The sequence below is a fragment of the Anomaloglossus baeobatrachus genome, chromosome 3 (assembly GCF_048569485.1).
Source record: "Anomaloglossus baeobatrachus isolate aAnoBae1 chromosome 3, aAnoBae1.hap1, whole genome shotgun sequence".
NCBI classification, from domain to species: domain Eukaryota; kingdom Metazoa; phylum Chordata; class Amphibia; order Anura; family Aromobatidae; genus Anomaloglossus; species Anomaloglossus baeobatrachus.
Window position 1 is genome coordinate 434,808,607 of NC_134355.1, and position 24,712 is coordinate 434,833,318.

Consider the following 24,712-nt stretch of genomic DNA (forward strand, 5'->3'; position numbering starts at 1 on the left):
GTTCACAGTCCGCAACATAATCAAGAAGCATACAACCCATGTCACTGTAGCTAATCTCCCTGAACTTGGATGACAGAAAAAAAATTGATGACAAGTTGCAATGCAGAATAGTCTGGATGGTAGATAAGCAGCCCCAATCAAGTTACAAACAAAATCAAGATGCCCTGCAGGCTCAGGGAGCATCAGTGTCAGCGCAAACTATCTGTCGATTTTTATGAAATTAAATACTATGACAGGAGAACCAGGAGGATTTCCAGGGCCATAAAAAAATTATACTGCAGTTTGCCAAAATGTTTGTGATTAAGCCAAAATTCTTCTGGGAAAGCGTCTTGTGGAGAGATGAGAGATTCAAATACATTTTGGGGTTGTTTTGCTGCCTCTGGTACTGGGTGCCTTGACTGTGTGCACGGCATCAAGAAATCTGAAGATTATCAAAGGATTTGGATCACTATGTAGTGTCCAGTGTCAAGAAGCTGGGTTTGCGTCCTAGGTCATGGGACTTCCAGTAGGACAAAAACCCTAAACATACATCAAGAAGCGCCCAGAAATGGATGGAACAAAGCCCTGGAGAGTTCTGGAGTGGCAGCAATATATCCGGATTTAAATCCCATTGAACAACTGTGGAGAGATCTTAAAATTGTTGTTGGAAGAAGGCACCCTGCAAACATGAGAGACCCGGAGCAGTTTGCACAAGAAGAGTTGTCCAAAATTCCATTTGAGAGGTGCATGACGTTTTTTGATGGTTATAGGAAGCGATTGATTGCATTTATTTATTCCAAAGGGGGTGCAACAAAATATTAAGTTGAGTGCCAACAATTTCTTCTTGCCCATTTTTGGAGTTTTGTGTGAAATTACGTCCAATTTGCCTTTTTTTCCCTTTTTTTGTGTTGTTCAAATACACATTAAGGAAATAAACACATGTATAACAAAACGTGTAATTGTAATAATTTTCTAGGAGAAATCCCTCATTTTATGGAACAATTTCTAGGGTGCCCACACTTTTTACAATGACTGTATCCATACTGTAAAAATATACTTAAAATGCTGACCATTGAAGAGGCCCATTCGCTTAGCTGTGGAGTGCTCAATACGCATCCACTATTTAGTGACCGCTTACTCTGTATACTGTGCGTCAAACAGTAGCAAATGGGTGGAAGATCTGTGGGAGCATGGAGAACACTATAGAGCATGAAGAGGACCAAGAGGATTTATGCTCTGCAAAGTAATTTTTGAAGCTACTGCAAGAGAACAAGTAAGTGGCCAAGTGCTGGAATCAGGGTGATTTTCACTTCTTATTGCTACCCACAGAGAAGAATAAACTATGACAGTTTATCTTTAAAGCTTTTCACACAATGAAAACTTTTAATTAAGTAATTTGGCACAATTTACAGAGTTAGATATCTCCAATAAAATATTTCAGAATGAGTGACATTGACTTACATCAGGTAAAGATCAAGTTGTAAAAATGAAATGACTCAAGTTGGCATCACATTCTAGATAGACCTGGGATAGAAGTTCAGTTCCACAGAAGGATCAGTTCCTTTAACAAGTTTGGCAGCTAAGAAGAAGCATGAAGAGTAAAGCTATGGGTCTTACAAGTGTGAGGCTGGGAATATTGATCAGTATCATTTCCACTACATTCTCTGCGTCCATTCCAGGTAAGAAGAAAACTGTAATCTATTTTATAGCCACCACACATCATTAAGAACATGTGTATTAGGGGTTTTACCCAAGACAGACATATTTTAGTATCTACTTTATACAGTTTTATAATACTATGCGTTTTAACTACTAAACTTAAAAAGGTTTCCTCAACCTCTGCAGAGGCTCACTGCTACCCCGCTTTTCAGCTTCTGCTTGCACCCCTTCCTGATTGAAAGTTTGTAAAGCAGCATCATTGTGCCACTGGCCTCAACTCTGTGCTCTCTGATGCGCTAAACTGGAGATGCCCAACATTTTTTGGTCCAAGGACCCCAATATCATACTGAACCAATCCCAAAGGCTGAAATTTTTTGTTAATGTGGCAGTTACATGAATACATCATCAAAACCACCATCAATGCATTAATACATCCCTGGAACGAAATTTAGAGTATTTGAGAAGGATTTGGAGAATTTCTGCTCAGTTTCTGCTTCCCAAAAGTCAGTGTAAGTACACGCTAACTTAAAATGAGTTTTTTTGGAGCAGAAACTCACCATATCCTCCTCATCAGGGCCGGCGTCAGCACCCGGCAAACCCGGGCAAATGCCGGGGCCCTGGAGAGCCGGGGGGGCCCACTCGGCCTCGTCAGTTCTCCTGTCCCTTGGCCGGGGCCCACTCGCCTTTACAGTTCTGCGGTCCCCAGCCGAGTTCCGGGGACCGCAGTCCTCGGCAGCAATCTGCGGCGCCGTCACTTTAAGGCGCGCAGACATCCTCGTTTGAATTTCATCTGTGGGCGGAGCTACCGCCTTCTCAGTCCCACAGATGAAGGAGGCGAGCTTCTGTCCGGCGCTGTGTGGGCCCCCTCTCCACCGTGACCTAATCGGGTAAGTGCCCTCCCCGCCTCCCCATTATAGGCCCCGGTGAGCTGCTTCTACCCCCTGGATGTATGCCCTGGCCCCTGCCAATGCCCCCACCCGCCGATTCCGCGGGTGTGGGCCCCGCCGAGCCGCGGGTGCTGCCAGTGCCGCGGGTGCTGTACCCGCCGAGCCGCGGGTGTGGGCCCTGCCGAGCCGCGGGTGCTGTACCCGCCGAGCCGCGGGTGCTGTACCCGCCGAGCCGCGGGTGCTGTACCCGCCGAGCCGCGGGTGCTGTACCCGCCGAGCCGCGGGTGTGGGCCCTGCCGAGCCGCGGGTGTGGGCCCTGCCGAGCCGCGGGTGCTGTACCCGCCGAGCCGCGGGTGCTGGCCCTGCCGAGCCGCGGGTGTGGGCCCTGCCGAGCCGCGGGTGTGGGCCCTGCCGAGCCGCGGGTGCTGCCAGTGCCGCGGGTGCTGTACCCGCCGAGCCGCGGGTGTGGGCCCCACAGAGCAGCAGAGTTGTGTGCATTTGTCTGAATGTAGCAGAGTTGTATGTGTTTGTCTGAATGTAGCAGAGTTGTATGTGTTTGTCTGAATGTAGCAGAGTTGTATGTGTTTGTTTGTATGTAGCAGAGTTGTATGTGTTTGTCTGTATGTAGCAGAGTTGTATGTGTTTGTCTGTATGTAGCAGAGTTGTATGTGTTTGTTTGTATGTAGCAGAGTTGTATGTGTTTGTCTGTATGTAGCAGAGTTGTGTGTTTGTCTGTATGTAGCAGAGTTGTATGTGTTTGTCTGTATGTAGCAGAGTTGTATGTGTTTGTCTGTATGTAGCAGAGTTGTGTGTATTTGTCTGTATGTAGCAGAGTTGTATGTGTTTGTCTGTATGTAGCAGAGTTGTGTTTGTCTGAATGTAGCAGAGTTGTGTGCATTTGTCTGAATGTAGCAGAGTTGTATGTGTTTGTATGTAGCAGAGTTGTATGTGTTTGTCTGTATGTAGCAGAGTTGTATGTGTTTGTCTGTATGTAGCAGAGTTGTGTGTTTGTCTGTATGTAGCAGAGTTGTATGTGTTTGTCTGTATGTAGCAGAGTTGTATGTGTTTGTCTGTATGTAGCAGAGTTGTATGTGTTTGTCTGTATGTAGCAGAGTTGTATGTGTTTGTCTGTATGTAACAGAGTTGTATGTGTTTGTCTGTATGTAGCAGAGTTGTATGTGTTTGTATGTAGCAGAGTTGTATGTGTTTGTCTGTATGTAGCAGAGTTGTATGTGTTTGTATGTAGCAGAGTTGTATGTGTTTGTATGTAGCAGAGTTGTATGTGTTTGTCTGTATGTAGCAGAGTTGTGTGTTTGTCTGTATGTAGCAGAGTTGTGTGTTTGTCTGTATGTAGCAGAGTTGTGTGTTTGTCTGTATGTAGCAGAGTTGTATGTGTTTGTCTGTATGTAGCAGAGTTGTGTTTGTCTGTATGTAGCAGAGTTGTATGTGTTTGTCTGTATGTAGCAGAGTTGTGTTTGTCTGAATGTAGCAGAGTTGTGTGCATTTGTCTGAATGTAGCAGAGTTGTATGTGTTTGTCTGTATGTAGCAGAGTTTGTGTGTGTGTTTGTCTGTATGTAGCAGAGCTGTATGTGTTTGTATGTAGCAGAGTTGTATGTGTTTGTCTGTATGTAGCAGAGTTGTGTGTGTGTGTGTGTGTCTGTAAGTGTATATGACTGTATATATTTGTCTGTTTATATGTATTTTTGTGAGTTTGTCTTTAAATATGTATATGTTCGTATCGGTGTCTGTGTGTGGATGGGGCCCACTGGGACTCTTCCGCCCGGGGCCCACAAAAACCTGGAGCCGGCCCTGCTCCTCATAACCTTGTATTTCTAAATTTTTAACATAGCCTTGAAACACGTTATAGATTGCTACATGTGTTGAAGATCATATATACTGTCAGTACATGAATGCAACACCATAACCACCACTAGTATTTGAATGCAGCGCCAGAAACACTGTTAATAAATGCTACATCATACTGTCCTCTATAAAATACCCCCCCACTCACACTGCCCTTCTCCAAAATATTCCCCAACTCTACCTATATGTATAATATCCCCCCACTGCCCATCTATATAATGTATCCTTCACATAATATTACGCACAAAACCCGTCTCCATAATGTTCTCCCACATACTGCATCTTTCAACATCTTTCTAAATCTGCCTCTTTCCAAGTCTCTCTACCCCACTGTCCCTTGCTATACTATGTCCCCTTTCACAGTCTCTTCTAATTGCCCCATAATGTCCCAAATTGCCCCATAATGTTCCCCATAATGTCCCAAATTGGCCATAATGTTCTAAATTGCCAAATAATGTTCCCCATAATATCCCAAGTTGCTCATAATGTCCCAATTTATCACATTATATGCCATCTTAGTAACAGAACCCTTCTATCCCCAAGCTCCTCATCTAAAATAACATGACATTTCATCTTCGGCTCCTCCATAAAGCGCTTACCAGTGTCTGACATCTCCTGTGTCTGTGCCTCCAGGCCCTGGCAGCAGTGTGATGATGTCAGTAGCATGCTGACTTCAAAACGCCACTGAATATCGGGGCGGGGGCTGAAGAGCTCTTTCTTTGCCCCAGAACTGTCTTTGCAGTGTTCAAATGTATTTGCATCTAAAAAAACACACAAAAAAATGTTTACATGTAGTAAAATTTCAATACTGTTGCATATTCCTATTTGATAACTTATCCTCACAATTAACTTTAATATTGTTATATACTAATATTGGGACATTCAGTATGTTTATAATCCTGATATTTTACAACGATTCTTTATTATTCTTAATGATATGATGATAATATGCTTTGACGGTGGGAATGTTTACACAGTATTAACATTGTGTTGAACCAGTAATTATTGATAACATAGTGGTGGAACCTTTGTAGGAACCCCTACTGATTTTTATTGTAAAAAAAAAATAAAAATAATATTATATTTAATAAAATCAACTTTTATGCGAACAGTATGGTTTTGCATCTTTTCTGATCTTGATCAGATGTATAGTATATGCTTAATTGATGCTATATTCTTATAATTTGGGTGCCAATTTGGAGAACATTTTTAGTTCAGAGGAGCATAGTGGCAGTAACACTGTCTGTATTCAATGACCTGGCCAACTTCAGAGCAGCACTTTCTATTGGTAAGGCCTTGTAAGGTCTGTGCATCTTTGGCCACCACTGCTAAACTGCAGCAGCAGCCGGTAACCTATACAATGAGCAGTGAACAGTAACATTAAAAATCCCTCTCTTTTCGAGACTAGAGAGGATTTTAATAACATGTAAACTGTTAAACACTTTTTCTCTAACCACAAGACGGTGGAGAGGGACCGGAGTGGCACTAGAAACAGATGTCATGTAAGAAGGAACATACTGTACATTACTGATACCTATCCGGTGCTGACTCGGAGGTCAACAAAGTAAACCCCGTAGTGGTGTTTTAATTATTTAGACACATTTTGTACAAAACACTGCAAGGGCAATTTACTGGGAAAGTCACCTTAATACTGGTATATGGTGTAGTATGTGCTTCCAGAGGCTGGACACCTATAAATAGCAAATCATGCTCTCAGAAAAGTGGATACAATCGTAGCTGATCATGGGAACAGCCTGGATTGCAGAATAAAACACTATGCTAAACCAGCGCAGAGGTGTATACAGCTACTGTTGATGTACTTAACTATTTACCTTACAGATTATTGTCTATATTGGATACTGTTGTATCTACTGCGAGCATCACAAGTTATCTAATGTTTTCAGCCTCTGTGCTGTGTAAAGAATAAGTAGTTGCTATGACCATAACTCACTATATGGGATTTACCCACATGACTGCATCCCAAACCTGCTGTGTCTACGTGTTTCAATGCCTCCTTAGATGAGAACGCAGCCAGGGAAGTGACTACTAATATGTTTAAAAAGGATCTGTCACAGGTCAACAGTGTCCTGTTTGTTTTTTTTTTCTCATCCCGCACTCCCAAGTATTGATTTTTTTTTTTCAATCCACCATACGGTTTGATATTGTCTTTTTAATCTAGTGCCAATTTTCATGGTCTTTATCCATGGGTGTTGACTCACAGGATTCTCTGTGGAGATGTCTTTCCAAAATTTCCCTATGAGCAACTCCACTTTGGCAAAGACCATAACAACTATTGTTAAATTAAGAGGCCCATATCTCTGGAGCCGTATGTTGGATTTAAAAAAAGAAACAGTGGATTACTTAGGAGAGCAGAGGGAATAAAACAAGAGAAACCACCGGACACTTTGCACCTTTTGGCATTTTAATGCCAGTCCCACTCAGCTCAATTAAAATGGCAGAGCTGGGTGGACTGGGGCATGTTCATCAAAACTTATGCCACTTAGTGACGTCAATAATGCCAAAAATCCACTTGAGTCGCAGAACGGAGTTGAATTTTTGACGGAGGTGCAGCTCTTAATGAATTTGGTGCAACTTACTCCAGAATTGTCTTTATGAAGGCTGCACAACACCAGTCTTAATGAATTGGGTTCTTAAGGGGGCTTTACACGCTACGATATCGTTAATGTTTGGTCGTCGGGGTCAAGTTGTTAGTGACGCACATCCGGCATCATTAACGATATCGCAGCGTGTGACACTGACCAGCGACCTTAAGTGACCTCAAAAATGGTGAAAATCGTTCACCATGGAGAGGTCGTCCCAAACTCAAAAATCGGTAAGGGTTGTTTATCCAGGTATGTAGCAATTACCTTCAAAATTCCCCCTAGAGATGGAGAGCAGTAAATAGCAGCGGGGGGGGCAAATAGCCATTGAAAAAAACTCCTAAAACATAACCTTTAATAGGTATACAATAAAAGTGGACTGCCACTATAAAAGAATAAAAAATGTTCCTTTGGGCCATACACAGGATGGCTACAGCCTCAAAATGAACACCAGGCACAAAATGCAGAAAGTATGAAAACAAGTCACACAGAGTACCTGCATTCAGAGAAACACAGCAAAATCTATGGTTGTCACGTCAGACCTGCTGCAACAGTAAATCCCTCAGATCAACTGCAACTATGAATCAGAAAAAGGAAAACGGTCTTACCGTGCTTCCAAGGGCATGTCAAATTGGAAAAAAGTACAGAGCTCAATCATAGGTGACCCTTCACAGGTCCTACATACATACCATTCGTTGGCTCAAGTGAAAAAGCGGTAGTATGTAACCTCCCGACGCGTTTCATACAATAATCTTCAGGGGAGTCTTCATAAGGTACTTAACATCATGTCAGTAGTCACATCAAGGCTGACAGACAACAAAATTGCCCCAAGGACGGACCAATACGTCCAGCATGGATGAACGCCAAGCTGTGTGTGTGTACTTTTTTCCAATTTGACATGCCCTTGGAAGCACGGTAAGACTGGTTTCCTTTTTCTGATTCATGGTTGCAGTTGATCTGAGGGATTTACTGTTGCAGCAGGTCTGACGTGACAACCATAGATTTTGCAATGTTTTTCTGAATGCAGGTACTCTGTGTGACTTGTTTTCATACTTTCTGCATTTTGTGCCTGGTGTTCATTTTGAGGCTGTAGCCATCCTGTGTATGGCCCAAAGGAACATTTTTTATTCTTTTATAGTGGCAGTCCACTTTTATTGTATACCCATTAAAGGTTATGTTTTAGGAGTTTTTTTCTCTGGCTATTTGCCCCCCGCTGCTATTTACTTGTTTATCCAGGTGGTTCATCGCTCATGCGGCAGTACACATCGCTATGTGTGACACCGCAGGAGCGAGGAACGTCTCCTTACCTGCCGCCGGCCACAATGTGGAAGGAAGGAGGGGGGCGGGATGTTACGTCCTGCTCATCTCCGCCCCTCCGCTTTGATTGGCCGGCCGCTTAGTGACGTTGCGATGGCGTCGCTGTGATGCCAAACGTCTCTCCCCCTTCAAGGAGGGATTGTTCAGCAGTCACAGCGACGCCGCCGACCAGGTAAGTATGTGTGACGCTGCCATAGCGATAATGTTTGCTACGGCAGCGATCACAAACGATCGCATGCGCGATGGGGGCGGGTACTTACACGCTCGCTATCGCTACAAATTGCTAGTGATATCGCTACCGTGTAAAGCCCCCTTTAGCATTTACACATTGTATGAGTGGACTCCGAGGGGATTGAGCTGGTGAGCTATAGTAATAAGGAGATTTAGCAGCTTCTATGCCAGTACGTAAAATAGTGATGATAATTCATGTCCATTTTGGGTGGAAATTACAGATTTTTCTATCCTCAGAGGTTATATTTCTGTTGTGGATTTTTTGCTGTGTATTTCACCCTTTGCAATGTAAATTTGCAGCAAAGCTCATGACAAATTTACTTGTAACTCTTGCAGATGCGGATACACGCTAAATGTGGTAATTTGCATGAATAACAATTACTTCCATTATTCAGTAATAAAATTGATATAATAAGTTTGTCAGTGCAATGAACTGAATGATAAGCGATTACTGAGAACGACATTATGATTTCAGTCTTTACACTTTTATAGCAGAGGAAAAAACGTCAAAGTTCTGGAACGATAAAATGGCCTCCGCGATTAAGGAAGCTGAAAAACTAAAGCCGATAGAGCACAGAGCCCGGAATCTGATTCTCTTCCTGGGAGATGGTAAGATCATTTTAAAGGAAAATAGACACCAATGACAATTTCTGTTTCATAAAGGGGATTGGAGCTGAATCAATGAAAAAAAAAACAATAATTGAAAGCAGAGGAATAATTGTAAATGCTTGTAAAATAATAATTGAATACTGCTGTATAAAGCTGTCTTAGTGATCAGATAATTGTCAGAAGCCATTTTTGGAAACTACAGGCAGGCAGCTATTCTTGTCAGGAAAAGCAGAGCCTTTGTAGTAGTGTGACGCCCTGGACTAGCCAGGTAGTCACATACATACCAACATACACACCCCCCACCCTAGGCAGTTACAACAGTCAGACAAAAACCCTCGTTGCCTCCCTCCAGGGTCTGATGTCCACACCAGGTAGGGCGGAGCCAGGCGGTTGGCCCCACCCACCGAGGAGTTCACAGGCCTGGAGGAGGGAAAAGGAAGTCAGATGAGTTTTGGAGGTGAAAGTGAGAGGAGAAAAACGTCTGCGTGTGCCTGGGTAGGAGCCCAGGCACTGACAGCAAGGTTGGCAGATGGTGGTGGCCGTCTGCAGGAGTTAGCAGAACTCTGTGGAACCCTAGGACCGGGGTTGGGCGGTGGCCCACCGGTACCGAACCGGGAAGCGGAGTGAAGCTAAGCACACAGGCAGGGCCATCGGACCCCGACCAGGCTTGGAGCCGCCGTCAATAGTCAAATCCGAGTGTGACAGGAACCCCAGGGGTTTCCTAACAACCAAGTCCTGACAGAAGGTAAACGCTCACACCATGAGGATATACAGCTACCGCCACAGGCTAGAGATCCAAGGGCCAGCGCCTGGGGGCAAAACGGGCTCCTATGGCACCTATACGCCGGGGAGCGGACTACCGGTGGGCAACCACAGGAGTCAGAATATTCTAAAAGGTGCAGGGAAAGACAGCCACCATCAGCCGTCCAGGAAGAACACAACAACAACACTGCAGCCGGCTGCGGGACCCGTCCATCCGGCCGTTTTGGTTTACCAGAGACTCTGTCAGTGATTGTCTGAGTGAGTACACCAGTGCAGTCCAGCACCGCGCCGCGCTGTCCCTGCACCCCAGCCATCCAGCCTCCCCGTTACACCACCGGGCCCTGGGATCACCAACCCCCTACCCACGGAGGGGGCAACATCCTAGCTGCTCCCTACCATCTCTCCCGGGATCCCCGTCACCAGCAGCGGTGGTGCCATCATCACCACGTCCCGTGGGTGGCGTCACGAACAATCTCCCTAACCAAACCACCCCTTTTCACTCATTGGTGAGGAGCGCTGCTCGAGTCCCCGGGTCCGGCCCACCACTCGAGCCACCGAGCAGCAGCAGCAGAAGCCCCGGACCCGAGCGTGGCGAGCGCGTCCCCTCCGCCCGCGACAGTAGCATGACAGTATGGCTGAGAATTCTCCTTCTGTATTTCCAGCTGCCAGAGGCGGAAGGAGACAGATTTTTCCCAGAGGCTACTACAATTGTCAGATGCAATGACAGGCAATGGAGAGCATATTCTTCAATTTTAAAGTAGAATAATTAATAATCCCTTTTAGGATTCTAAAAATGGAAGTAACATTTTGAAAGTTAGCATGTTTTTCTTTTATACCTCATTTTACATAGGACACATCAGAGCCCACATTTATACTGACTTGAGCCCTGTACATGTTCCCTAGACTGAACACTACCTACACAGACCCCAGAACCCCAGCAATAGACCCAAGACTCTAGATTTCACACAAATACTGTTCAGACATAAGATCCAACTACAAATCTTGTTCAGTTCCCAGAAAAGACACAAAAGATTCTTGTTCCAGATCCTAAAACAACAAACCTTCATGTGATGATTCATCATATCTCTGTCACACCTGTTTCCACCTGAAAGTATGTTTCTAACATGATGCTACTCCTCATATGGCAGAATATGACATTAGGGAAACGCTCCCTTTCCAGGGATTTTAGCTGTGCCTAATCATATTGCCAGTTTCTCCAGGAGGTAGTAAGGTCTTCCCTTTTCATGGAGGCTCTTAGACATTTATGCAAAGCTGGGACATGTCTAAAGGTGTCCTGCTCGCTAGTTCTCTAGTTATTGAGTAAAACTGCTGATTGGAAAAGTAATTTCTCTATGCATCTGTGAAAGGAGGTATACAGGTACATCTCAATTTTTTTTTTTGTAAGGACTCTATTTAATATATGCGTTTCCCTTTTTTTATTGAATTACTGAAATAAATTAACTTTTTGATATTCTAATTTATTAAGAAGCACTTGCTAAACAAAAACAGCCTCTTCAGGGCACAGAGGTATAACAACAAAGAAACAGTTCATTCAGCAGGCACATACACAGTGCCTTGTGAAAGTATTCACTCCCTTGGCTCTTACCTATTTTGTTACATTGCAATGTCTGTTGCAATATTTTTGTAATCCGGTTTGTGTGTGATGCATCAGCACTAAATAGTCTAAGATGGGGAAGTAAAGTGAGAAAAAAATAGAATAAAAAATTAAACTCATGAGATAAAATCAAAATTGCTATATGCAAATGTATTCACCCCTTTTGCTATGAAGCCCATAAATATTTCTGGTGCAAGTAATTAGTTTCAGAAGTAACATGCTTAGTAAAGGGTAGTCCACTTGTGCGCAATCTAAGTGTCACATAGTGTAACAGTATATACACACACCTTTTAGGAAAGGACACAGAGGTTGCAACACCATTAACCACTAACCAAACAACACCATGAATACCAAGGAGATCTCCAAACAAGTCAAAGACAAAGCTGTTGAGAACTACTGTGACGCCCCTGGATCCTATACTTCATGCTAAGTATGTGTGACCATTTTCTTGCCTTGTTAACACCTTTAAAACTGTGACGCCCCTGGACTAGTCAGGTCGTCACAGGGTACTGCACGCTCTTTATTCTTAGTGCAGGACTCAAACCCTCTTGGTTCCGAGTTCCCAACCTGCAGCACTGCCTCCATCAGCATCCAAATCCCAACCACACCTCACACCACACCCTGTCAGGCACACCAGTGGCCTGCTAAGCTAGAATAGGGCCGCCCACCTAGGGGTCAGGCAGGGAGGTGGGAGGTGACAAGTCAGTTGGCTCCAGGGAGCGAAGTGAGATTTCAGTGGTAGCCCTCGAGCAGTGAGGAGCTAGGCGGAAGCGTGTGGCTCCCGGGTAGGAGAAGATTGGGTTGCAGATGGTGGTCTAGACCCGGAGGAGTCGGAGACCTGGTCGCAGAATATTGGGCCTGGGTGCCTGACTTAGTTTCAGAGGACGGTCAGCACGAAGTACAATAGCCGGTCTGGGATCGAAAGCACGTCAGGGTACTGGACCCTAGGTCGGGGAGAGGCTTCAAGCAACCCGGCAATTAACCTGCGGAGGATAGGACCTTTATGGACTGTCCCCATGAAGCTCAGAGATCGGGGCACTAGCGCAACAAGGGGGATAGGGCTTTCCAACCAAAGCAGCCTACTGAAATTCCAAGCGTGAGCTCCTGAGAGCACAGCTCCTTCACACCAAAAAGTGGGTAGCGGGGCCCGGACAGCTTCAAGCTTTCGGGCCACTTGGACACTACTAAAATTTGTGCATGGAGGCAGGCTCCGGACCATCAGGCAGTGCTGCAGGGGACGGAGATTCAGATGAGCTTCCCCAAGAGGGTAGCGGCACCCAGAGACTTGCTTTACTACGTTGTCAGCATCTGCTTTTCTTCTGAGTGAGTACCTGATCACCCCCTGCTCCCAGCAAGCCTGCGCTACCCTGCAATTCCCCCATCATCCAGAGTCCCGGGGCCTTCCCTACCCGTGGAGGGTAATGTCATCTGGCTGCCCCCGTTCCATCACCCCGGGTACTCCCAACGGCAGCGGCGGTATTCCCTATTACCGCACACCATGGGTGGCGTCAAAAACTATCTAATCCTCTGTAAATAATTCCCCCATTACATTTTAGAGTGACCCTGAGCCCCCAGGTCCAGAGACCCTCGAGCCATGAGTAGCAACACCCGGATCCGAGCGATTCGACTGCTGCTGGGGCGGTACACTACAAGTCAGGGTTAGGTTTTGTAAAAATATCCCAATCTCTAATGATCCCCTGGAGCACCATCAAAGCTATTCTCATCAAATGGAAAAAATATGGTGCCACAACAAACCTGCCCAAAGTGGCCCCCTTAAACTCTCAGTTGGCCAAGGAGGGCATTAATTAGAGAGGTAACACAGAGACCAAAGGTAACCCTGGAGGAGTTGCAGAGTTCGCAAACAGAGACTGGAGTATCTGTCCATACGACCACAAAAAGTTGAACACTCCATAGGCTCATTTTGTTCAAATCAAAGTTTATTAGAGTAGAAGAGAATCAAACAATTGCACAGCGCGCAGGCTGAGGGTATATATTCCAAGCTAGCTGCTAAAAAAATTTCACAATTTCTTGACTACACCTGCGCCACTGGTGACCAAAAATAGTACAATTCATATTTATGTGGAATAGGAAGAACAAGTTGAAAAATAAAGAGATAAAGAAGAGGAGGTGGAAGAAGTATTTGGAGACAGTAAAGATAACAGAAACGTGGGAAAGTAAGGTGAAAGGGGAAGGGTACAAAAGGTTCCCACCCGAATAGACGCGCCCTCCTACATCAAAACCACATTTTCAAGGCTAGCCTTCCAGGTACAGAAATAAGAGAATTAATGGAAAATTACCTACATACGTGCCTCCCAAGAATTCATAGACCCATATCCGGTGAGTCCCTGAACCTGATCTACGGGGTCCACGTGGCATCAACTTTGTCCTTGTTTGCCGAGTGTCTGACCTATCAAGGTCTCATCCTGAGGATCTCGTTGCACTTTGCTATGAATTCATCCCCTGACAGGATTCTAGTTTGCTTCCAATATCTTGGAATTGGGTTTCTGGCAGCTGTTAAAAAATGTCTTAATAAACCTTTCCTAAACCCTGAGGCAGAAACATTTCTGAGGGACAGGAGAGCTAACTCTTTTGTGGGCTGGATCTGCCTCAAGGATAGTTAATTGAGTAACTCGAAAATGCTCTCCCAGAATGATCTCACCGAGGGACATGACCACCAGATATGAGTGAGGGTTCCCCTCTCCTTTTGGCATCTCCAGCACACATCAGAGGCTGATGGAAAGGCAGCATGGATACGCACAGGACACCTATACCACCTAGATAGGACGTAGCACCTCTCCTGTGATATCACATTCAGCGAAGTTTTACCAATAAAGAGAAGGATTTTGGTCCGCTCCTCAGCCGAGAATGACCTCCCCCACTCTCTCTCCCATTTCCAAAAGTAACCAGGCAAGCCGTCCCTCGCACTTCTGTATCTGAGAAACAAGTCATACAAGGTCAAAACAGTATGGCCTGGAGGATCCTTCTTTCGGCAAAGGGTCTCAAAGTGTGTGAGTGCCCTATAGATGTTTACTCTCCTAGCCATAGACAATATAAAACTTTTCAGCTGTTCATAGAAGAACCACATATCTTGAGAGTTGTTGATATCTGAAGAGTAATTATGTAGCGGTTTAATACCTGTGTCTGAGATAAAGTCACGAATAATAGGATGGTCACTCTTCCTTTTATGGAGGAATTTTGATCTATGGAAACCCCCTGACAATCTGGATTACTATGGACCAGTGTCAATGGGCCTGGGATGGAGGACAAGTCAAGATATTTATTACCTCGGGACATAAAATTCCGCAATTGCTTAGTGATAAAGGGTACTGTGATAGAGCTGGAGCTGGGTGGTGCTCTGGTTGAAATAACTGCCTTCGGATCAATGTCAGATTGTGTGTTTTCGACTTCCGCGCATCTTTTCATTTCCCCTGAGTTAAATAGATCCAGAACGCACGTCCCCAGAGAGGCATAGTTATACAAAAGGAGATTAGGGAGTCCAGTTCCTCCCATATCCATTGATCTACTCAATATATTGTGAGAAATATGTGGGCGTTTATGTGACCAGACAAATTTGGTTCTGCTAGATTTCAGACGTGAGAAAAAAGAGGCCGGAATTTATAGGCTCATTTTGATTTCGCCAAAACACATGTGGGAGACTCCCCAAATGTATAAAGGAATGTACTGGGGCCAGATAAGACCAAAATTTAACTTTTTGGCCATCAACATAAATGCTATTGCTGGCACCAAAACAACACAGCTCATCACCCCAAGAACACCATAAACACAGTGAAACATGGTGGTGGCAGCATCATGCTGTGGGGATATTTTTAGGCTACAGGTACAAGGAAAATGGCCCAATTTGTGGAGAAGATGGATGGTGCAAAGTACAGGGATATTCTTTAGCAAAACCTGTTTTAGTTTGTCAGTGATTTGAGATTGGGATGGAGGTTTACCGTCCAACAAGACAATGACCCAAGACATACTGCTAAACAAGACAAACTCGAGTGTTTTAAGGGAAAACACATACATGTATTAGAGTAGCCTAATCAAAGCTCAGACCTTAATTCAACTAAGAATCTGTGGTCAGTCTTGAAGATTGCAGTTCACCATAGGAAACCATCTAACGTGAACATGTGAACATTCTTTGTTTAAATATAAACTTTTTTTTACATTTTATTCTTTTCTTTGAACTAATAGTCTTACAATTAGCACTATATAGAAATTGAATGTTCACTGCTGGAGCAGTTTTGCCTTGAGGAATGGGCAAAAATCCCAGTGGCAAGATGTGGAAGGCTCACAGAAACTGATCCAAAGTGACTTGCATTTGTAATTGCCACAAACGGAGGCTCTACAAAGTACTGATTTTAGTGGAGTAAATAGTTATGGACACAGATGTTTTCAGTTATTTTGTTGCTGTTTGCTTCATAATAAAATGAAAAGCAAATGTTCACAGTTGTAGGCATTTTTTTTACATAAACTGATGCAAACTCTCAAAAAACCCTGTGAAATTTCAGGTTGTGAATATTATTGTTCCTTTTTATTTTTGTCCTGATGAAGAAGACTGATATGTCTTTGAAACACGTTGATCTGCAGAAATAAAGAAGAAGGATTTGATTATACACCCTTGGATTCTTGTGGTTTCTAGCGCAGCATCAAACCCGCATCTCTCGTTTTACCCATATTGTTTCATTGCTTTCTTCGGGGCTGCTGCTGACCACCATTTAAATATATGTGCATTCAAGAAATTGTGCCTGACACAACTTCAACAGGTGAGTGTGCTTTTGGCACCTTATTTTTTAAATCCCATACTGGGTAAGACCCTATGTGCGCTTTTCTCTTCCACAGATAAATAATTTCGAACAGTTTACAGTCTGTTTTCCTGGATCAACCTTTCCATAAACAAGGTGTACCGGACTACCAGTTTCGGTGTCCCCTTTAATCAGAACTCCTTTGATGTCCAGCATTAAACAGATGTATTCCACTCTGTGCCCCGCTCCCATTTAACAGCCTGGCTTCTCAGCAGTTTACACACACTAGCCTCTGCTCAATCCTTAGCAGATCCTTAGCATTCCTTAGAAAGACTCGGGTGAACACATACCTGGGACCTTAGTCAAAGCTAGCCAGGTGCATGTAATCAAGCCCTGAAGTACTAGGATTTAACTGAGAACTCTCTGGCTTTGCTACAATATGTATCACTTATAATAATAATGATAATAATAATAGTAATTTATTATGGTTATCCAATGTGTCTATAAAAAAATATTGTCTGTCTGAGATTTTTGATAGCCTGAAAAAATAAAATGTCAAGTTGGCAACCCTGGTCAATAGCCCCTAATGTAATGTTAGGATATCATAGGATGTCTGATAGGAGCATGTCACAATTTTTCTTGTCAGACTCATATAAAATGGTGAGGTAAGATTGCTGAATTATGGCATGGAGGTTGTAAGGATTTGTAATCATGCCAAATGCATAATATTTAATAGAGGCTATGCCCATTCCCTCTGATATCCAAATTTACTTATTAATCCCTTTACATTCAAAAATACAAATGTTAATATCATTCATAATTTTAAGTAAAAGGGCTGTCCAGCTAGAAATAAAAAAAAACAAACTTCAAACACTTAAAATCCTGAAAGTTACATGGGCTCCTTCTATGAACTCTGAGCTTTAGGTCCTTCCATACATTTTCTATTGGATTCAGGTCAGGTGATGGGCTGGGCCATTGTATTAGTTTTATTTTCTTTCTCTCAAGCCAATTAAGAAATTCCTTGGCTGTGTGATTGGAATCATTGTCTTACTGAAATGTCCATCCTCGTTTCATGTTCATTATCCTGGTAGATGGCAGCAGATTTTTATCAAGAATGGCTTGGTACATTTGTCCATTGATCCTTCCTTCAATGTAATGAAGTTTGCCACTGCCATATGCTCAAAAACAGCTTTGCACCACGATGTTCCCAATTCCAACATTCACTGTTGGTATGGTGTTTTGGGGGTGATATGGAGAGCTTTTTGGTCTTCAAACATGGTGCGTATTATGGCATTCAAAGAGTTCCATTTTGGTCTCATCTGATAAAACTTCATTTTCCTAGTATTTCCCAGGCTTGTCTAAATGTGGTTGAGCAAACTTTAAATGAGCTTGAACCTGTTTATTTTCAGTAATGGCGTCTTGTGTAATGAGCATGCATACAGGCCATGGAGGGTGAGTGCAGTATTTATTGTTTTCATTGGAATAATTGTACCTGCTGATTCCAGGTCTTTTTGAAGCTCTCCACAGGTGGTTCTTGGCTCTTGGACAACTCTCCTGATAATTTGTTTTACTCCTTTGTCTTAAATCTTGTGGGGGCATTTTCACTTCCAGATAATCACGCCAATAGTGCTCACTGGGATCTTACGTAGTTTAGACATTTTTTGTGACCAATGCCATCAGTATGCTTTGCAGCAATAAGATTGCAAAGGTCTTGAGACAGCTCACTAATTTTACACATACTGAGAGGTTTCTTGTGTGCCACCTTGGCAATGAGATAGGCTATCAATTGAACCAGCTGATATTATTCTTCACTAAGTAGCAGGATTACTTTCTAATTACAGATAGATTTCAGCTGGTGTCAAGACGTTCCATTCTTTTTGCACCTCTCTTTCTTCATGTCTTCAATACTTTTTCCCTGTGTCATTTACCATTATTACAGATTTCTAAATTTATGAACATTTATGGTTTGATTTATTTGCCTGTGTGGGTAGGACAGGGAAGAAGCTTGATGTGGAGTTTTAGGGACCAGGGACTGGTACTGATGGTGGGACACTAGTGGAGTCTTGATAATGAAAGTTTGTCTATAAGTTGTATAGTATTACATTTCCAAAACTTAAATTAATGAAAGGGGTTTTCCCATAAATAAAGTCAATTTTTAAGTTACTGTAATCGAAATCAATAGATCTTACAATAATTTCCACAACTGGATGTGATTAAAATATGTTCCTGCACTGAGATAATCTTATATATGTATCAGTGCTGTACTATGTAATGGCTGTGTCTGACTGTACAGGGACATGGTCTAATCATACCACATCTCCTGGGGAGGGCGCAAAAGAGTATAAAGACATTACAGCACAGGATCATAGCTGATTTTTTTGTGAGATAAAACATTTCTCTGCCTGTTTTTAAAAACTGTTTTACCTGAAAGAATTATTTGCGATCCCTGACGTATGAGCAGACCATGTTCCTGTACGGTCAGACACGGCCATTACACAGTGCATAGCAGGGACACATATCAGATTATCTCAGAACAGGAACATTTTTTTTTAAACACATCCAATTGTGGAGATTACTATTGTTCCATGAACTATTGATCAAATTAAACTTTGTTCATGGGGAACCCCTGTTTAAACTTGATAATTATTTAAATTAAAATAATAAGAAAAAGCACACAAACAAATGCAATGAAAGCAATATTATTGTGTTTTATCCATCTCTCTTAACAGGCATGGGGCTCCCCACAGTCACAGCCACTCGAATCTTAAGTGGTCAGCTTGACGAGAAACTGGGTGAAGAGAACGAACTGACAATGGATACTTTTCCTTACGTCGGCTTATCCAAGGTGTTCTAGTGAAAATGTTTTTATGTCAATTTTGAATTTCTATATTTCATATCTACATGTTTTTTATATAAATTTTACTGATAATTAAATTTGGTTTCTAAAATCAAGTAAACTTGTACAACAGCACATAGCTCAGTGCTTAGCACTTCAGTCTTGCAGCGCTGGGATCCTAGGTTTAAATCCCACTAAGGACAATATCTCTAAGCCCTTAATTTAATGGAATTAAAATGGTAAGTAAAATAAATAATAAATAACAGGTCAATAGTGTTAGTGAAAGAACAGAAATTATTTGTTTAACCAAATCTTATCCTACTTACAAAAAAAAGGAAAAGGACAGCGATTTACAGCACAGGTGCACTCTTCTGTGGGACAAAACAGCCCTAAAATGTAGCTTAGCAGTTTAAAATACAAAGGGTGAATCGGTTATGACTCTTGTATTCATAAGGATAGCAAACTGAATACTACAGGGTAGGTGCCTACATGCTGGTGGATGCATGTACACAACAGCCTGTCATTCAGTGAAAGTAGGTAGAGCTTTCCTTAAAGGGAATCTGTCTTGTCCCAAAATACTATAAACCTGCAAATACGGGGGTTAATATGCAGGTTAATAGTGTTGCCGTGTGGGCAATGCACTGAATGTCGGGATGCTGGTAAGAAATTAACTTTATTCCTCCCAGCAACCTCCGTCTTTCAGTCATGCAGGCAGGGCTCCAGTCACTGCTTAGTACATAGTGAGCGGCAGCTGTAACTACATCCTGGCACTAGCTGACATCTGGCTCAGCCATGCATCAGACGTGAGACAGCTGTATCTCAGTGTTGGGGCATGGTTACATTTGTCACTATGTACTAAGTGGTGACTGAAGCCTTGGCTCTATGGCTGAAAGCTGGAGGCTGATGGGAGGAATAAAGTTAATGTCCTCCTGGTATCCAGGCTTCCAGTCCAGTGCCCGCATGATTTTAGAATGTTAATAACAGGCAGATTAACCTCATATCAGCAGGTTGATTGCATTTTGGAATATGACAGGTTACTTTTAGGTATGCACAGAATTCACAAACTGTGTATTCTTCCAGCATTCTTAAAGGGTTTTACTGTATAGTCATTTTTAATCAATAGATCTTGGAATAGTAAGAAGTTCCACAGTTGGATGTGTTTAATTATGTTTCCAATGCTGATATAATCTTATATATGTGTGCCTGCTATGTACTGTTTAACACCTTCACAACATCCACTGTACATATATGGCGCATGTTGGAAGCATGTGTATGGAGCAGGATCACCGTCTGAGCTTGCTCCATACCTGGCAGGTAATGGCTGTGTATTAAAGCCATGACCTGCCGCTAACTATTGTTAGCCTGTTAAATCCGTCAATCAAACTATGACAGTGGGATTTAACATGTGTCGACATAGGGGAGCGCCATTTTAACTACCCATCAGCGCATTGTGATCGCAGGTCACCAATGGGTTGCTACAACATCAGGGGTCCTGCTCAAGACTTCCTTGCTTGTCATAGTAGAGCTCCTTTGAAACTCTGCCTGTGGCCAGGCTTCAAAGGAGATTGATTTCTGCTATATATTTCTGTAGCATTGCTGTATATAGCACACACGATCAGACAAATACTGTGAAAAGTAAAAAAAAAAGTTTTGAACAAAAATGAAAAATTAAATAAACATAAAAGTTCAAATCAACTCCGTTTTATCCCATTAAATATAAAGATACTTAAAAAACAAAACAAAAACATATGTGGTATTACTGCATTTCGGAAAGTCCGATGTGGCAAATATAACAAAAAATAATACGATCAGTAAAAACTGTAACAAAAAAAGCTTAAGAATGCCAAAATGAAATTTTTGGAGTTGCTGTAATACCACAAAAAAATGCTGTAAAAATCAATCAAAATATCATATTTATACCAAAATGGTATCAATAAAAACGTTGTCTCCCCACAAAAGATAAGCCATTACAAGATTCTATCAAACGAAAAATAAAAATGTACAGGTTTTGGAAAATGGCAATACAACCACCCAAATTTTTTTTTGTTTTCAAACTTCTGATTTTTTTTACCCCGAACTTCTAGTCATGCGCATTACTTTAGTTTGAGGTGAGGACGCATACACCCGGCTTCATAGTGCACATGACCCAAACTCCGAGGTCATACGCACTGAGCCGAAATCCAGTGTCAGACGTGATGGCAGCGGAGAGGTGAGTGAGATCATCCTGTGACGCTGCGCATTCATTAGCATGTTAGCACACCCACAGGGCCCACAGGGGTGTACTAACATGAGAGTTAAGCCAACTAGCCAGGGGAACTAACACCCAGAGGACTAGCCCCCTCACTCATTAGCATACGGTAAAAGATCTTTAGAAATACTTTTTCTAAGGATCTCTTTATCTATGCTAATGTATGCAGAGACGGTTAGGCAGGGATTAGCAATATGAATCCAGATCTGCTCGTGGTTCTGGGTGCATATTGGACCTGACAGGTTCCCTTTAATAGCCAAAAGAGCACAATAATGTTTGTGTTGTTTGAGTATGGACCTGACCCCATTCTACTCTGCACTTATATTGGACATCATATTTGTACTTGTTCAGATGAACATATTAAACATTCGTGTGCTATCTATATGTAAACCTAATAGCATAGGAACAGCAGACTGACCAATGTAAGTCAATGTGGTAGTTCACATGAACGGTTTTTACATGCGGACAGATGTTCTCCAAAAACCAAAGATCCCTGCATGCCCTACTTTGATCCATGTTCCGTATTAGACTTACCCAATATAAGTTAATGGGTGCACAAAAAAACAGATCAAAAAGGGGTTACCATTACCATCCATATGTCATGTGTTCTTCACAAACCCATTACAATTATTAATATAGGAAACTGAATTTGACCTTTTATTATTCATTAAATAGTTCATATAAAAACTGGACGCTGTATGGATATAACAAATGAACATACATATTGCATAAGGATGAAAAATTGTCCTTTTTTTTAATAAAAAATGTACAATTTTGAAGATTCCAGCCTGAACCTAGCCATAAGCTGTTCTTATGATTTATCAAGTGAACTCCATATCTCAGGGATAAAGCAGGGTCACAGACAGCATTTACAGAGCCACATATTACATTTTATATACTGTTTATATATATACATACATATATATATATATATATATATATATATATATATATATATATATATACACAACGTATTTTTTGGACTATAAGACGCACCGGACCTATAAGATGCACCCTGGTTTTAGAGGAGGAAAATAAAATTTTAAGCAAAAAATGTGGTCATGACACACTGTTATGGGGCGAGGATCTGCTGCTGACACTGTTATGGGTTTAATGTCCCCAAATTCTCTACTAAGGTACCCCATCCTGGTAATGATCCTCCTGCCTTGTATATGATCCCCATCCTTGTATATATATGTCCCTCATCCTGGTATGTGCCCCCATCCTGCTATATACCCTTATCCTGATAAATACCCCATCCTGCGATATACCCCCATCGTGCTATATACCCCATCCTGATAAATACCCCCATAGTGATAAATACGCCATCCTGATAAATACCCCCATCCTAATAAATACCCCCATCCTAATAAATACCCCCATCCTGCTATATACACCCATCCTGGTATATGGCCTGTATCCTGTGGCACACAAAAAATAAACATTTATACTCACCTTTCCTCACTCCAGCAGCATCGCTCATCTTCCTGTCTGTGTCAGCATCAGTGCCGCTGACCTGTGTGGAGCCGGTCACCATTCCCTGCAGCATCGCCATGTTCTCCTGTCTTCCGGCCTGCTGACCTGTGTGGAGTCGTGCGCACAGTGATGACGTCAGTGCTGTGCGCACCACTCTCCACACACATCAGCGGGCCACCAGACAGGAGGACATCGTGATGCTGCAGGGAACAGTGACCGGTGAGTATACCGTACGCTGATGATGATGCGCGGGGAGAAGTGAATATAACTACACATGATCACTCCAGGTTGTAGTTGCCAGTGGTGAGCACGCGGGCCGGCTCCCCTGCTCATCATCCCGCCCACTTGATGATGGGTGGGAGGATGCATGCATATGAAATGAGCGGGCCCACGTGGTCACAGTAGGCGCTGCTACAGCCTGCGCATGCCGCTGATTACCCGCTCCACTGCAGCACCCTTATTCCTCGCAGCCATGCCCTACATTCAGACTATAAGACGCACCCCCAAGTTTCCCCTAATATTTGGGGGAAAAAAAAGTGCATCTTATAGTCCGAAAAATATGGTATATATATAGATCTACATTGGGGAACATAAATATTTGATTCACTGCCGATTTTGCAAGTTTTCTCACCTACAGAGAATGGAGAGGTGTGTCATTTTTATCATATATACACTTCAAATGTGACAGACAAAATAACAAAAAAAAAATACAGAAAATCCCATTGCATGATTTTTAAATAATTAATTTGCATTATATTGCATGAAATAAGTCTGAGTACCTACCAACCAGTAAAAATTTTGGACCTCACAAATCTGTTATTTTTTCATTAATAAGCCCTCCAGTTCTGTGCTTGTGACGCCCCTGGACTACTCAGTTCGTCATAGGGTACTGCACAAACTATCCTACCCATGCGGTATTCAACCCCCCCATGGTTCTGGGTCTCTATCCTACAGTGCTGCCTCTATCAGCATTCACAAATCCTAGATACACTTTGCACCACACCTGTCAGGCACACCAGTGGGCTGCTTAAGCAGGAATAGGGCCGCCCACCTAGGGGTCATACAGGGAGCTGGGAGGTGTCAAGTCAGTTGAGTGGTAACTGTCGAGCGGTGAGGAGCTCTGAGGAAGCTGGGAGTTGGAGCTTCCAGGGGAGAGGAAAACTAGGTCGCAGACGAAGGTCTGGACCGAGAGGAGTCGGACCCCCGGTCGCAGGGGTTAGGTGCCTGGGACCAATCGAGGAGGACGGCCGGCAGCTTGGTCCTATCACCGGTCCGGGACCGAAGGCACGACGGGGTACACGAACCTAGGTCGGGGAGAATCTTCAGGCAACCCGGCAATTAACCTGAGGAGAACGGGGCCTTTATGGACTTTTCCCACCAGCTCCATTATCGGGGCACTAGCGCAACGAGGGGGATAGGGCTTTCCTAGCAAGCAGCCCACTGAAAACCCAAGCGTGAGCCCTGAGAGCAGGCTCCTTCACTTAGCCACAGTGGAGAGCAGGGCCCGGATAGCTCCAAGCTACCGGACCACAACGGACAATCTAAAACTTAGTGCCAGGAGGCAAGTTACAGACCACCAGCAGCACTGCAGGGGACGGGACTCGGATGAGCTTCCTTGAGAGCCAACGGCATTCAGAGACTTGGTTTACCCTGTTGTCAGCATCTGCTTCATTGCTGAGTGAGTACCCAACTGACCCCTGCACTGCATCCCCGCATCACCATCCAGAGTCCCGGGGCCTGTCCCTACCCGTGGAGGGCAACATCACCTAGCTGCCCCACTCCATCACCCGGGTACTCCCAACGGCAGCGGTGGTACTCCCAATTACCGTACACCACAGGTGGCGTCACGAACTATATATCAAATCCCCTGTAAACACTCCC

At 43.3% G+C, this 24,712-nt stretch overlaps 2 protein-coding genes across 4 annotated transcripts in view; one reads left to right on the top strand and one right to left on the bottom strand.

Moving 5' to 3' along the window:
* The window catches only part of LOC142296608 (uncharacterized), a 173,771-nt gene that overhangs the window by 72,555 nt on the left and 76,504 nt on the right, over nt 1–24,712 (bottom strand). For all 3 annotated transcript variants that reach the window (XM_075340414.1, XM_075340416.1, XM_075340415.1), the window contains exon 2: nt 4,989–5,150. In XM_075340414.1, the coding sequence (XP_075196529.1) occupies nt 4,989–5,055 (67 nt within the window). In that variant the 5' untranslated portion in view covers nt 5,056–5,150. The remainder of the gene's footprint in view (nt 1–4,988; nt 5,151–24,712) is intronic.
* LOC142296606 (intestinal-type alkaline phosphatase-like) overlaps nt 1,538–24,712 on the top strand; it is a 120,834-nt gene continuing 97,659 nt past the window's right edge. The window contains exons 1-3 of the mRNA XM_075340411.1: nt 1,538–1,658; nt 9,030–9,146; nt 19,001–19,116. Of these exons, the coding sequence (XP_075196526.1) occupies nt 1,571–1,658; nt 9,030–9,146; nt 19,001–19,116 (321 nt within the window). The 5' untranslated portion in view covers nt 1,538–1,570. The remainder of the gene's footprint in view (nt 1,659–9,029; nt 9,147–19,000; nt 19,117–24,712) is intronic.